Below are 14,348 nucleotides of genomic sequence, written 5' to 3' on the forward strand. Positions count from 1 at the left end.
ATAGTGGACCAGGTGTCAAAGAATTGTACACCGAAAACCATGGGAGCAGAATACTGGTTGACCTGCCGCAGCAAGTCAAAGAAATACAACAGGAGAAACAAGAGGTTTCCACCCGACAGCATCTGACACAGTGTGAAGGGAAATAGTCATGGCAAGAAGAAATGCCAGTAATTGACCCAAGAAGGCCATAGTGATCATAGAACGAATCTAGGACACTGAATAGGCCATGTGGAACACAGAACCTCTGAAAAGCCACTGAGCAATCTCCTAATATCGCAGAGTAATCATGCTAGCGAAGCAGAAACAATCGCAATAACTATCTGCAAGAAGCAGCCATAAACAGAATAAAGAGCTATAGACAATGGAAGAGCTCTAGGATAATCCATTGAAATATACATATATATGGAAGTATGCAGACATAAAAATCTTATTAAGAGACACAAGGGGTATCTAGATATACACGCTTATTCTCTTGGAAACAAAGAGGACAGCGTGAGAGAAAGCTTACGCCACCCCGAGGGAAAGACATACTAATAATAGGGAAGAATGACCAAAATAACAGTACGAAGCACCGATATGACAACATAGCAAAATGGAGTAGTACAGTACATAGAAAACAACCCTATGTCTGCAACGAAGGGGAGAGAAAGGTGCATGGAAAGCACCAAAAAAGGAGGTAACATGATAAGGATAAAAGGGGTTGCAACCAAAGGAAACCCCCAGAGCACAATGCAGAGCTGGACCTCAAGTGCAATCGTACTTAACCACAAATGTGAACAGAAGCGACCAGATGACGTGGGAAAACGACTCCAGACCGAAGAAGGAAAAGAAGATGGTTTTTGTAGCAATGAATCCATAAAGAAGTAACTGGCAGGCATGTAAAATACAAGGCAACCAATAGAGATACTTAACCATGCCACCATAGGCAAACAGGGGCCATAACAATAAAATCAAGTCCCAACTACCCGCAGTAGAGGCAAGAAAAGAATGGGACCGTCCCCAGAGGGACAAGAACCTGAATGAGAGAAGAGAATAAGTAGTAACCAGTGGCAAAATCCAGAAGGCTAGTGCCTCTACTGCTGACGGACAATGGTTATGCACACTATTATAGACAGAAGAAAATTCCTAATGAAGGAATTAACGCTCCCGAAAAAGGGAGACAAAAATAGTAACACAGAACGTTACGCCACTCCAAGGCGTAAGTATGCAAGAAGCAGTCGCCTGATGGTGTAATGGTGCAGAAACCAGCATAGCCATACAGAACGCCCAATAGAGGAATTAATGCTCCCAAAAAGGATCAGAAGGAGTAACGCATATCGTTATATCACTCCAAGGGCAAAAGAGCATGCAAATGCAGTGTAAGGTTACAGCACAGCCATGTGGCAACCAAGATAAGGGAACCAAAAACACAACGATAGAGTGTTCCAGTTCATAATTTGGAACCTCCAGAAGCAGAAAGGGTCACCAGGGCCCTGATAGGCGGCAGTTTTATGTGCCATCTACAGGAGGCAAATATGCTGCCACAGGCGGCCCCACTGAAGCGCTGATTGGTAGACGGCGTCAATGTGCAAGGAAAGAACTGCAACACAGAAGACAATGCGCGTGAACCAACGCATAAAGGAATGGGCCATTATACATATACATTCACGAGGATATATATCTATATATCAGCCTGACGACAAGTATGCACAGAATGCATTAAGGTGTTGTCAATAAACATATAAGGTAGAGAACCTCAACAGACCATATAAGTAGAAAAAAGGGCCAGTGCCCACCAGAGGTACGAGTCCAATCATATGGAAAGAGTGTGACGAAGGACCCTAGAAACATCAAATCAGGAAAGCCCACAGGGCTAAATACATGAAGACATTCGGATATGTCAAGCGCAGGACAGATAGCCATAAAATATCATTAAAAAACAATATCCATAGCTACATGCACTATACATCTGAAGAAGCAGAGTATACAACATACACCACGCCTACGCAAGGCAAATAACTAGTCTACCCATGTAGGGATGCAGGAAATGGCCACACATATACACAATGCATATGGATATAAACAAACGCTGGACGAAAGAGAACTGGAGATTCCCTACATAGGGTATAGGATACACCACAAAGCTACAACTCAACAGGACGTAAGAAAACCCTTACGCATAAAGCAGCTGTATCTGCTGCAGACAACTTAGGAGGCAATTCTGCACCTAGTAGACAAAGAAAACACAGCACTAATTGAGCGCCACCTACTTGAAACTCGCAAGAGGAACAGAGAGGGACTTCCTAAAAGGAGTGCAGGGTAACAAACAATCATTCTGTTACCTCAAAAGGTTGCTGGTGGCACCTGACAGAAACAGTCTGAACTCAGATCCGTAGAATACCGCTCTGAGGAATATAAAATATAACTACAAACCTAGGAGGTCGATTTTTCAGATTGGTTAGCTTTGAACTGACGCAGAGATGAATCAGTCTGCTCTCCAAAGAGATGAATACCATCAAATGGCATATTTTGAACAGCGTCTTTGACAGCCTCCGAAAATCCAGACTGTCGCAGCCACGCATGGCTGCGTAGTGCCGCAGCCTGCGCCATACTGCTACAGACAAAATAGAAGGTGTCCATACTACAATTAATAACAAATTTGGCGGCTTCCCAGCCATCCTGTACTACTTGGATGAGCTCCTGTCTACCTTCCTCCGACATTGAGGGCAAGCTCTGTGCGACAGTTCCATAAAGCGTGAGAGATTCTGGCTAAAACTCAGGAAGTATTTAAAGATCGCAAGGCTCCACTGGCAGAAGAGAAGCAACTCTGACCACTATTATCCAAATACCTGGAGTCCCTGCCAGGTGGAACCACCGAAAGGATAGAAGGGTCTGCAGATGCAGTAGCAGCCTGTATCACCAATCCTCCATTGGTGGGATGGCGTAACAGGCAGGGGGGATCTCATGGGGTAGGTGATACCTGTGGCCCACTGCACGGTCAACAGGCAGCCCCATGACAGGTTGAGCCCAAGTCCCCAACAGTATGTCGAAGAGGGACTCGTAGAGAAGTAACAAGACAACTCCCATCTCACCTTGGTGAAGAAACTGCATCAACGGATCTGTGGTTAGTTGCACAGTCGGGAATTGGCAATGCAAAATTGCAGCTACTCTACTCAGAACAACCGACAAAGAGGACAGACTTGCTCTCTCCTCTGTGGCAATGCCCAGAGGAGAGAGCAATTCTGAGGCTGGGGACGACAGCAGATCGCTAGCACCCCCCAGATCAGTCAGCCAGTTTTCTTCCAAGAGTGGTGGGGCAAGAGCACCAAGGAGAGTTTGCCCCACATCCTCCTCTCTGGCTGCAAAGCGAGGATTTCCAACAGGGAACCCCGGCAGAGATTGAATAAGATCAAAAGCAGACTGATCTACAATGAACGGTGCCGCCGATGCCGTACTCGATGCCTTCGGCGCCATTGTGGGGTTTACTCACTGTAAGAAATAGCAATGGGGTCCGCAATGAGCGCCGCCGCCGACGTCGCATGTTGAAGAGGCACCAATGCTGAAGGTGTGAACCCCGGAGGGCTGTGCACCGGCGCAGTGTCAAACCCAACAACCCATTCAGGGGGCCCGCTGCGGCCGAGGCCGAAGCCGCCGGATAACAGGTAGCTGGGGTACTCCCTACCTCTTTGGGGTTGGAAACCGCACCAGAGGAAGTTGGTGGATCGAAGATCCGCTGAAGTGAAAGAAAATACTCTTTCATCTTATCTAAGCATGCCCCGGGTCCAGGGTATTCAGTAAGGTGAGAGGTTGCTTGAGAGGCCTCCGCAACCGAAGGGTGTGAGAGGACATCTAACTTGTTTGGAGCGCTACGTCTTCAGCGCCTTGTGGGAGGGCAGTGGCTCCTCACCTGAGCGACTCCGTGACCTTTCTTCCAGCCTTGGGGTAGACGAACGATGCTGCGACTCATCTGGAGGCTGCTTTGGGGCAGACGATTCATCCATGCCGCAAGGAGTTTCATACTGCGTTCCTTCAACGCCTTCGGCCGGAAACGTTGGCAGGAGCCACAGTCTGCGGAGTCGTGGTGTTCACCCAGACACCACAAGCAAACAGTATGTGGGTCCGTGATTGACATCTGCCTCTCACAGGAACGACAGGGTTTAAATCCAGAAGACATCATATTGGCACACTGTTCGTTGATAATGGAGAAAGAGGAAGGGCCCAATTACGGCCCAAATTCCGCTACGGATCCGAGTTGCAAGCGCAGAAAAGAAGGAACTGGCGTCAGTGCATCGGCGGAGGGGTTATATGGACTCTGCTGGCGTCACATCTGGGGATGACGTTCTTACAGAGTCGCTTGACACCCACTGTCAGCACACAGACATACTGTGGGGAAGAGGTTTCCGGATTCAGTCTGGCGCCTGGGGAAGATTCTAAAGTAAGGAATCTGCAGCTAGATGTCTCTATCAGATTTCTTTGTTTAAAACCCGATATAAGACTGATTTCTCCTTGCAAAGGAGTAGACCCCCATCCCCATTCCCAAAAGGCAAATCTATGCTGGAATTTCACCCAATCCTTGCTATATTCCACATCATCTGTAAGTTCATCGAACCAATTGTGATAGCCTAACTTATGCATTCTGTCACTGAAATTCTTTATGTAAACCGTGAAACTTTAGTCCTACTATGTCATTCTGTCAGCAGAAATGCTTCCAATCTAATATTCCAGGGTAAGATTTAACAATTAGAGAGGCCAAAGTTCGATAGGGACTACAGCACTCCCGGTCCAAAAGTTGCAGTGTACAAAAGGGTTAATAAGATATAGGCAGTGCCACTGGAATTATGCAATTCTGAGGCTTTTTTGCATATTTATGGTATTGCCGCATAAATCATGCAATCTATCATCTGCTGCTTAATCTGTAAATCTTTAAAAAATGTGTTTCTAGCTAAAACGGATCAAAAGTTCGTAAAAATGGTGCAACATATGTTTACAGGTTGTGGAAGGCCCTTAGCAAAAGGTTCATTGATCATCTTTCAGTTGCTTATACCTATTTTTTGGTTGTTGAACTGCTACTAATAAGGTGAAATCTTTGACAAGACGGTATTAAAATGTTCAGTAAATTGCAAAATAAAAATAAGCAATACTATTAAAAAATGTTGCACTATGCCACATAATTTGCAGTTTGTTGCTGAATTATTCAGTGAACCCTGCTGCATAATTTTGTGATCCCCTGCCGCATAATTTCAGAGGCCCTGGATATAGGTTTACGTGTTGACACTTACTCACTGGGTGCACAAGCTGGCTACAACAGAGCACATGCAGCATATTCACAGTTTGTGGAGTCCACTGCTGGAATATCACAAGGCATGGCAAAGAAAGTCAGGCTCTTTCAGTCATTTGCAGACTTTTGTCCCAACACCATAAATTGTTTCTGTTGAACACCATAAAATTTCAAATTATTATAAACCGACTACTGGCCTTTAATGTAGATTGTAAGTAGACATTCATATTAACTCCTATCTAAAGAACTAGGAATCAATGTCACCAACTCCAAAAAATCAAGACTGAATACCCAGTGGGTATTACCAGAATTGTCTATCATTAGTTCTTTTGTGGATTCATCAACTGGACCCCATTCAAGTTATTAAACTGGATCTGGATTAGCTGGTGTCTCTCAATGAGTAGCTAGCTCCGCAGACAACCTACCCGCTCTACCAACATCACCTTGAAAATCCTTTTAGTGTCCACAACTGCAGTCACCTCTTCTTCCTGAAGTTGTAGTCTTAACCCAGAGCACGTGCTCTTCTTTAGTCTTCGGTCCTGTACATCCAGTTGGCAATGAAGAACATACTATTTTCTTCCTGCTTTCATGGTCTTAGTTCACTCTGCTAATCCAGCAGTCTAGGAGTACAAGTCTCGTCCTACAAGGTTTACTACACTTTGAAATGTTAAAATTCCTCCTTTACCATGAAGGGGGTCAGCAAGGATTCTTCAATGTCATTCTCAAGCGCACACATATACGCATACTGTGAGAAAGTGGAGTAGTACACCAAAAAAAAATGCACTTTTCTTGTTAGGCCCAGTAAAGGCTTCAGTAATTTAAACCTGAGCTCAACCCCTGGTAGCTATAGCATATAGGAGACAGGCTTAATTTAAGAAAATATGTAAAGCATTTAGGAGTATCAAAACAGTTAAAATGTCGGAAAAACAACACAATAAAAATGACACTCTAATTTATAAACATAAAGAATAATGTAATGAACAAACTAACACCAAAATGACAAGAATCCAGTGAGGGGAACAAGAGATATACATTAATTTTTTTTTAAATAAAAATAGTGGCAAAAAGCAAATAAGTGGCAATTGCGGTCATTTTGTCATTTAACCGGTACCTAGGCATGCCTTAAGGCCAATTGCGATGGAGCGTGATTTGGATACAGAGATCAGGTTTCTCCCGGTCAGAAGACTTACATTTTGAGTTAGTCTCTGAAATGGATGTTAAAAATCCTTAGCGGGCCAAAGCAGCAGGCTGAGATGGGCTTCACGAGGCCGGATAGCTGTCAGAAGACTTCTAGGTGAAACAGTTGACTTTTGGCGGGAAAGCTCAGACAAAGAGAAATTCAAAATTCGCGCCCAAAGAAGGTCCCTCGTCAGCCAGATACTTTTGAAGCCACTGTCCAGTAAAGATTTTTAGCTTTGGACTTAGTCTCAGACTAAGTTACTTAGTTGCAGAACTTGGATTCCTCGAGGGTGGCAAGGTTGAAAGCTGTAGCTAAACAAGGCACAGTTGTCAAATTGACTGAGCAGGTGTGTCCCAGTCCCCTGAAGGTCTTTGGAGCTAAAATACTTTCTAAGTCCCAGTGATTTCAGGATGCTAGGAAGAGTACATGTTGATACAGCCTGGGGTCCCAGGACCTCAATACCAGCACTTGGGGATCCCTCACTCCAGCAGAAGCCACCAGCAGGCTCCAAGGTAGGTCCAACTGAAACTGGTTAGCTGGGCTCTTCAGGGAAAGGGCTTCAAACAGCTTGTTGTGTCCCTGTAGCTTAGTAGGAGGTCAGGCAACTGCCACTTGGAGTCCCCTTCTTCGCCCTAATGGCAAGTGAGAGCAGGACTAGCCTTCCAGGCCTCCTCACAGGTCTCAACAGCAGGTCCAGTCCTTCTTCTGTCTTCCACAGGTCCAGTAGTCCTCAGAAGAGCGTACCAGGGGTGCCATATTTGAGTCAGGCATTAGTTTATGGGTAGGGCTGTCTTTTGCCCCTCCCTAACCAATAGGGAAAATGTTCCCAGGGGAAACCCTACTCATTTTTGCAGCAGTTCCAGTGCGCCCTAATGCAAACAATCCCAGAATTCTCCCTGTACCTAAATACAACATGGCATACCATTTCTTCCCCTGGGCAGAGCTCCTGTGCCACAAAACTAGGGGAATGAGCAACCCCTCCTCTGTGGGTACTCAAAACTGGTTCTGGGGCAACTAGTTTCCCACTGAGATTCGCACCTGGCTGACTAGGGATACAAAGGATACAGTGGGCGCAAGTATTAGCTACATCTGCCTGTGACAGGCTATGCCTCTTTGAAGTCAACAAAGTTCCTGGGTACAGCCCATATGGTCATCTGGTCAGAGAGACCTAATACCTCCCCACACGCAAGGCCTTTATCTCATCTCTGGGAGAATATTCACACCTCATCAAAGGGGCCATTCAGCTCCTGGGTGGCAGTTCGACGCTCCTGCAAATGTGGTTCTAGAGGCTTTAGGCAGGTAAAAGCTGACTTTTTAAAAGTAGCTTTTGCAAAATATGTATCACAAATCTGGCTTTACTAGTTAATTAGGCTTGTAATAGATATTTTAAAAACTCAAAGAATTAACTTTGTAGCTGGTTCCTAAGAAGAGATACCACAGAGATATACATTTAATGTTGTATCCTAATGCTTTTCTATGGAACAGCTAGACCCTTATAATGGAGAGGAAGGAGAAGCCACAGAGATTTTCAAGACTGTCGCCGCTAAAAGTAGAATAGCAGACGGTTAGTGGTCTAGTGCTGTAAAGAGAGGATTTGTGTGGCCTAGAGGTGGAGGCTTAATGGCGGCACAAGAGGAAGAGATGGCGAACGAGGAAGGTGTGGATTGCCAAGGACTGGAGGAGCGTGCCGAGTCACCAGGACAGCAAGTAGAATCCAGGAACACAAAAGATGCAGCAGAGCGAGAGGGGGAAATCCCATGAGGAACAATGAAGCTACCCAGCGGGGTCAGAAGATGCCGAAGACAAGGAAGGGAGAGGTGACCACAAGACATGACGTAGTGGGGAATCAACAAGCAGCCAGACAGAATCAGTAGCCCCAAACATGCATGAGCCCAGTAACCTAGAGGAGAGAGGCGCTGTGGTCTCAGATGCCTTTGTCCAGGAAGAGAGCCATGACTTTAGCCAAGTAATCCAACCCATTGAATGCAGTTGGGGTAATTGGTGGCAAGGTGGGCATTAGGTGCACTTGGTAATAACAGGAATGTAAAGTGAAAGTGTTAGTCAACCAACTCAGCCACATGAGTTTGTACACGTGACGGTGCAGGGAATATTTTGCATAGGTTGAAAAGCATTTATTTCAGTATACTTAGTTTTTTTCCAAGGTAACCCATTACGGATTAGGTGCACATAGCACCTAATCAAAAGATCCAAGAGTTCGGGAACATGCGATCACGAAGTAAGTAACCTAGAAACAAACCGAAATACAGAAAAACCTAATGTACTTTAAAACATTAACGTTTCTAAAAAGTAATCTCTTGCTATTGTTGTAATGGTGTGATCCATCACAGCCTGCTACTGTTAAAACAGCTTGTAGGGCATTCACACTAAGAATTTTTTTTACATTAAACCTTTACATATCCTACTTTTAAATATCATGCTCCCTGCCTTATGGGTATTTGAGGCCTACTTAGAGGCGACTTAATATTAAAAAGGAGTGTTTAGGCCTGTCAAAAGGAGCAATTTTGGCATGTCGAATTTGCAGTTTTAAAACTGCAAAGGCAAGTTCCAGTGGTAGGCTTTCAGTCTTGCTTTGCACTTTCACTCTAGTGATGGCACACTGCAGTCCACTAGTGACTTTGTAGCATGTAAGAGAGACCAATGGGTAGGTTAAATATGCCAATTAGGAGTATAGCCAATTTTGACATGTTTTAGAGGTCAGAGCACATGCACTGGGGCCTGGTTAGGAAAGTCAAAAACCAGCAGCAAAACCTAGCAAAAAGTAAGAGTAACCATGAAAAAAAGGACATTCTCCTGCAAATACAAACCTTTTATCTCTTGCTGCATCTTGCAGAAAGGCTGCAATTCAGAGCCCAGCCTCACGTCACTTAGTTGTTCCCAAGGATCACTGGCTACCCTGGTAGAAAACGTTTCCTCTAGAGATCGGTATAGAGGAGAAATTAGAATGTGACCTCAGTTGGGGCTATGCGCCCAAAGCACCCTATGGTCCAAAAACAACATTTTGGAAGCTAGGAGGTACACCTAAATTATGAACACCAACAATTGATTCTAGGGAGTTCTGGTACTAGGCAGACAGTATTCAAAGCGAAAAGCTTCAAACCATCTACGACACTCTTTTATTGCACACGCTATCTAATGTCTGTATTATCAATGCCGAGCCAGAAAATATCGAAGCAATTTCCTCAGCATCAATGGTATTTTGGTCAAAATACTTAACTATTGTGCAAGGCAAAAGTGTGCCTTGGCTGGACTGATGCCCTTCACTGAGCAGGCTCACCACCTATGACTGGTGCACCTCGCAGCTCCTCTTTCTATTCTTGCCTCTTACTCCTACAAAAATGAAACCACTCGTGAAAGAAAACAAATCTTTGGTGAGGAAGTATACTTGCTTCTACAGAAAAAAGTACAACAACAGTCAAGGATGCTGCCAATATAAAATAAATGAACTTAAGTCAGGCTTCAAACCGATTCATCCAGTAATCCATTGAACATTTTCTCATTCCACAATTTTTTTTTGATTTTAACTGTTTATGGTTTGTTGCTAACTTTCAGCACACCTGGGCAGCCGGTACCTGCTACTTCTGCAGCGGGCCTTGGCTCCACAACAGCAGACCATGCACTGTATAAAGCACAGACAGTACTTAACCCATAAAGCGGTCCTTAAGTAAGAGTGACACCTAGCTCACTACTCAATTATTGTAAAAATACAAATTAAACAACTTCTGGTATTTATGGATATGCAGTTCAGTACATTGAAAATGAATATAAACTATCTAAACAGAGGTAAACAAGAGGTCGGTACCTTATAGGAGTAATTGTAAAGTTGTGATTTTATAGCTGCAGACATGGGCTCAGTTTCTGCCAGATGAAATAAGAAGAATGGTGTTTTCATCCTAGAATCAGAACAAATAACATCACTTTCAGAGACTGCGTGCACTACGCAAATGACGTTATGGGACATAAGTAATGTAACATTCCCAAAAATATATACATAATCTGGTTGTCAGCATTTATATTCTTAACACAGGTTTTCAAAGAGTTCCCAAACACTGACTACATTGAAGTTTCCATTCGAAACGCTCCTTGAAAGTTCTTAAAACCTCCAACACTGTGTCTGGCAGTTTACTGTGTGATAAGGGGTGTTAAAACAAAATTAGAAATGCAGCATGAATAATTTGTTGCTATAATAATAGAAACCCTTTTCAATCTTAAATTTATAATATGGACTGCTAAAAAAAAAACTCCAAAAACAAAGTTACAGGAAGGTCATAGCAGTATGTGTGCCTTGATGGGGAAGTTGAACTATATCAAAATAAAATAAATAAACTTCCTGTATCATTGGCCTATGCTCTCTGGAAGCTTTTTTTTAATTTGGTGTTGGTTTAGTGAAGTGTAATTGCCACAAAATGCCAAAGTATGGGTATGACTATGGAGAGGGGCCCCTCTGCAGGAAACAGCGTGATCCTTCACATCTAGCTGGGCTGCGAAGAAGGGTCCCTCTGTGCTTGGTGCTGTGGGCAGAATGGATGGATATAGTCGTATATTCACTCATTGCCATGTGTGTTATCAGGCCAGAGTTAGGATTACGTGCATGTGATACACTGAGATTTCAGGTCCTTATTTTCAGTGAATGGTAAATCCAAGGTCCCCTTGCTTGGCAGCACTACATTTTTGATCCACAAAAACGGCAGAAAGAGTGCAACAAGCTCTGGGTGGTGTAAAATGCCCCCATCAACGTAACTCCCTCTCTCCGGGGTCAATCAATCATTGATACATGCACCCTCAAGATTCTTCTCTCACTGCCCAGGGCTGCACTCTTGCCCTTTTCACACTTCGCTGTCCACTTGTGATGGCCTCGTGGTCTCCACAGATATGCCACCATGTCCTTCCTGTGGGGGAAGTGGCCGTAACTGCTAAAGCTCTACAATGGTAATTGTACGGTGGTGTAATTGCATTTATATAGCGCTTACTACCCCTGACGAGGCGTCAATGCGCTTTTTCGGCGAAACAATTTATGAGAAAATGCACATTTTTCCAGACGTCATAATGTGTGGCTAAAAGGGCTATCAAACAAGATTTCGATTTTTTTCTTGAATGGTCAGTTTAGAAAGTATTATACTGTGTGTTACACCCGTCATATTGTTATGCCCACCGCAGTTGTGTGCTGGTCGAATGGCCAAGTGAGTTGAGCGCTTACTCTAGAGATATGTGGGAGCCAGTAAGTCACAGGTAGAGCTCAAGGGAAAAGTGACACAGCTGCCCACTGTCCCCGGCCAGTAAAGTGAACACCATGAGATTTGGTAATGGCAGCACCTGTTAAAAAACTGAACAAAACAGCATAAGTGCAGAAGGGAGTGCTAGAGAAGAAAGGGTCTTCAAGCAGCTATAAGAAGGCACAGTACATTTTCAAAAGTGTGAATTTTTTTTAATGCTAAGTCCAGTTAAAAAACAGGCTGCTGCTTGCCAACTACGGAGTATTGATTACGAGGATGTTGCACAGTATCGTATTTTTTTTTTAATTGACACATTTGCATGACTGTGCTAATTAGTTGACATGTTCACCATGTAGTTCTCTACATAAAAGTAATATACGGATAGAATAGGTATCTGAGCCAAAAAACGTTTCAGCTGAAATATGGGGGCATATCTTCAGGTCATAAATTCAATTCCCAAGCAGGTCGGCTTGGTGGCCCATTCTTGGTAGCTCGGTTTATTGAGAATTATGAAACTAAGTAATGGTAATACCGGTTATTTACAGCACTTGTAAAAGGCAGAACTGTGGCAAGGAGCATTCTCCTATTAGCACAATATGATTTGCGAACAGTGTGCTGATTCGCAAAATCAACATTTTGCTACCACTCTTTTTCGTTAAATCTCTAGTGTCAACTGGTGGGTTGTTGACTGCTGCAGCAGGTGCCTTGATGCCCAACAGTTGTTATTGCACTACCTTTTGCAGTGGCGTGTCAATGGTAGCAAGGTGGCTTCATATTGCAGTGCTGTCCCTCTATTTTAATAAGGTCTCAGTCTGGACTACAATACTTGCACCGACTCATGCATATTTAACATACTTGGCCAAGTAGAGTTAGTATGATTTAGGATTTTCCAATATTTGCACCGACTCATGCATATTTAACATATTGACCAAGTAGAGTTAGCATGATTTAGGATTTTCCAGTGTGGATTTTCCTGGGTAAAGTTTTTAACACCTCAATGTCCTTAAAGTGCTGGCTCACCCAAAAGACAGAATGCGTCATTTGCCCAAGTCTCAGTAATCAGTGTGGGTGGACTGGGTGCTGCCCACAGTACAACTCCTCCCCTACCGCCATTTCTATTTTCAACCTTGATCGTATTCAGATTGACAACTAACAGGTTATAATTTCAAAAAGTATTTTTTTCCATAAATAAATCACAATTCCAAACTTGATCTTCATCTTCTCATTTTATTCTGCTTGGTTATCCTACAGATATAAAAATGAATGACAGTTTCAAAGTTTAATTGAAGTCTTTATTGAAGCAGCCATTTTACTTCATCTTATGAAGTTCAAACTCTGAGAAGACATTGAGCACATGAAGTGAAAAAATGGATCACAAATACGCAGCCAACATGTTTCACGGTTTGCTACCGCTTTTTCAAGGATGACAAAATGGGGATCAAACAAAGTGTCTTAATTATAAAATAAAAACACACGAGTTTTTCTCTTCATGAGTTACACCAGTACCACACGCACCTTTTAATGTCCACAGTCTTATCAAGGGCAATGACAACAAATTGATCATTAGATCTGTCAGTCCTTCCGCTCGTCTACCCATTGGCTCATTCTTGCCGTACCCATTTATGATACCACAATACTCACTAACCTAGGAAGAGGCACTTTAAGTTATACGCCAGAACTGTTGGCTTGGCCAATGCATGGTCCTTAAGCATGCAACTTACAAAAAACAATATAAAAATGCAAGTAGTCAAGCACCCAGATATCCATTTATGGAAAATGCGCAAGGCTACCGGACCTTCAAAAGAGGTATTTGTAATGAAGCTGTTTCACCTCAAAGGGAGCAGTTGGAGAATCCGATTGCAGGATACCGCTGAGAGCAGCCCTGCCGTAGGTCACTAACCACTATAGGCGGGAGCCCGGAGCCAGTTACTATCTTCCCCAGTTTCATTATGTGAGTGTACAGGTTACTGGAGGGACACTGTGCTTTTCTGTATAGAACTTCATACTCCATGATGCGGTTAACAATTGTGAGGTAAACGTTCATTTCCAGACGGAATGCGGTTAGTGCTGACTTTTATTACAGGTTTTAACTTGATGAGTTCATAGTATTGATGTCAAGAGTGGTTTTTCTCACCTAATGTTCCGCCGTCCATAATCCCGTTAAGCTCTTGTTGCCTCAGTCAGCTCTTGTGAAAATCTTGTTGAGCTCACCTATCTGCTTACATCCATCTGCCTCATTTGTGTCGCACTTCATTGGATAACTTGGCAACCTCTTATCGGTCCAACTTCATTCAATCTTGTGTAATTGCGCGTATTGTTGAGGATTAACATAATTATGTCACCCCTTTCACGTAATTCTTACTCAACCCAGTGTTAACATGTTTTGTATCTGCTGTTTATTATTTGATTTAAATGAATCTTTTCTCTAACTTTATTCACACGGACCATATCAATTAATAATTTCACACTAAGGTAATATCACAATGTTCACCTCGCACTCTTCGCTTCACAATCCATTTATTATTGCAGGTTAATTAATAATAGTTGTTTGATCCAAGAACAAAGCCAGTCCTCCAGTTTTTCTTAGGAATAGTAAGAAAAACTAACCAAAATACAAAACATATAAAAGGAAATGCAAAGATGGATTGCAGTAGTCAGTTTTGTAGGTCTACAGCGGACT

The 14,348-nt window shown here is 43.3% G+C and overlaps 1 protein-coding gene across 2 annotated transcripts in view; it reads right to left on the reverse strand.

Moving 5' to 3' along the window:
* The window catches only part of TMEM260 (transmembrane protein 260), a 459,752-nt gene that overhangs the window by 29,091 nt on the left and 416,313 nt on the right, over positions 1-14,348 (reverse strand). For both annotated transcript variants that reach the window (XM_085626148.1, XM_085626147.1), the window contains one exon: positions 10,258-10,348. In XM_085626148.1, the coding sequence (XP_085482274.1) occupies positions 10,258-10,348 (91 nt within the window). The remainder of the gene's footprint in view (positions 1-10,257; positions 10,349-14,348) is intronic.

The sequence above is a fragment of the Triturus cristatus genome, chromosome 9, assembly GCF_964204655.1.
Source record: "Triturus cristatus chromosome 9, aTriCri1.1, whole genome shotgun sequence".
NCBI lineage: Eukaryota > Metazoa > Chordata > Amphibia > Caudata > Salamandridae > Triturus > Triturus cristatus.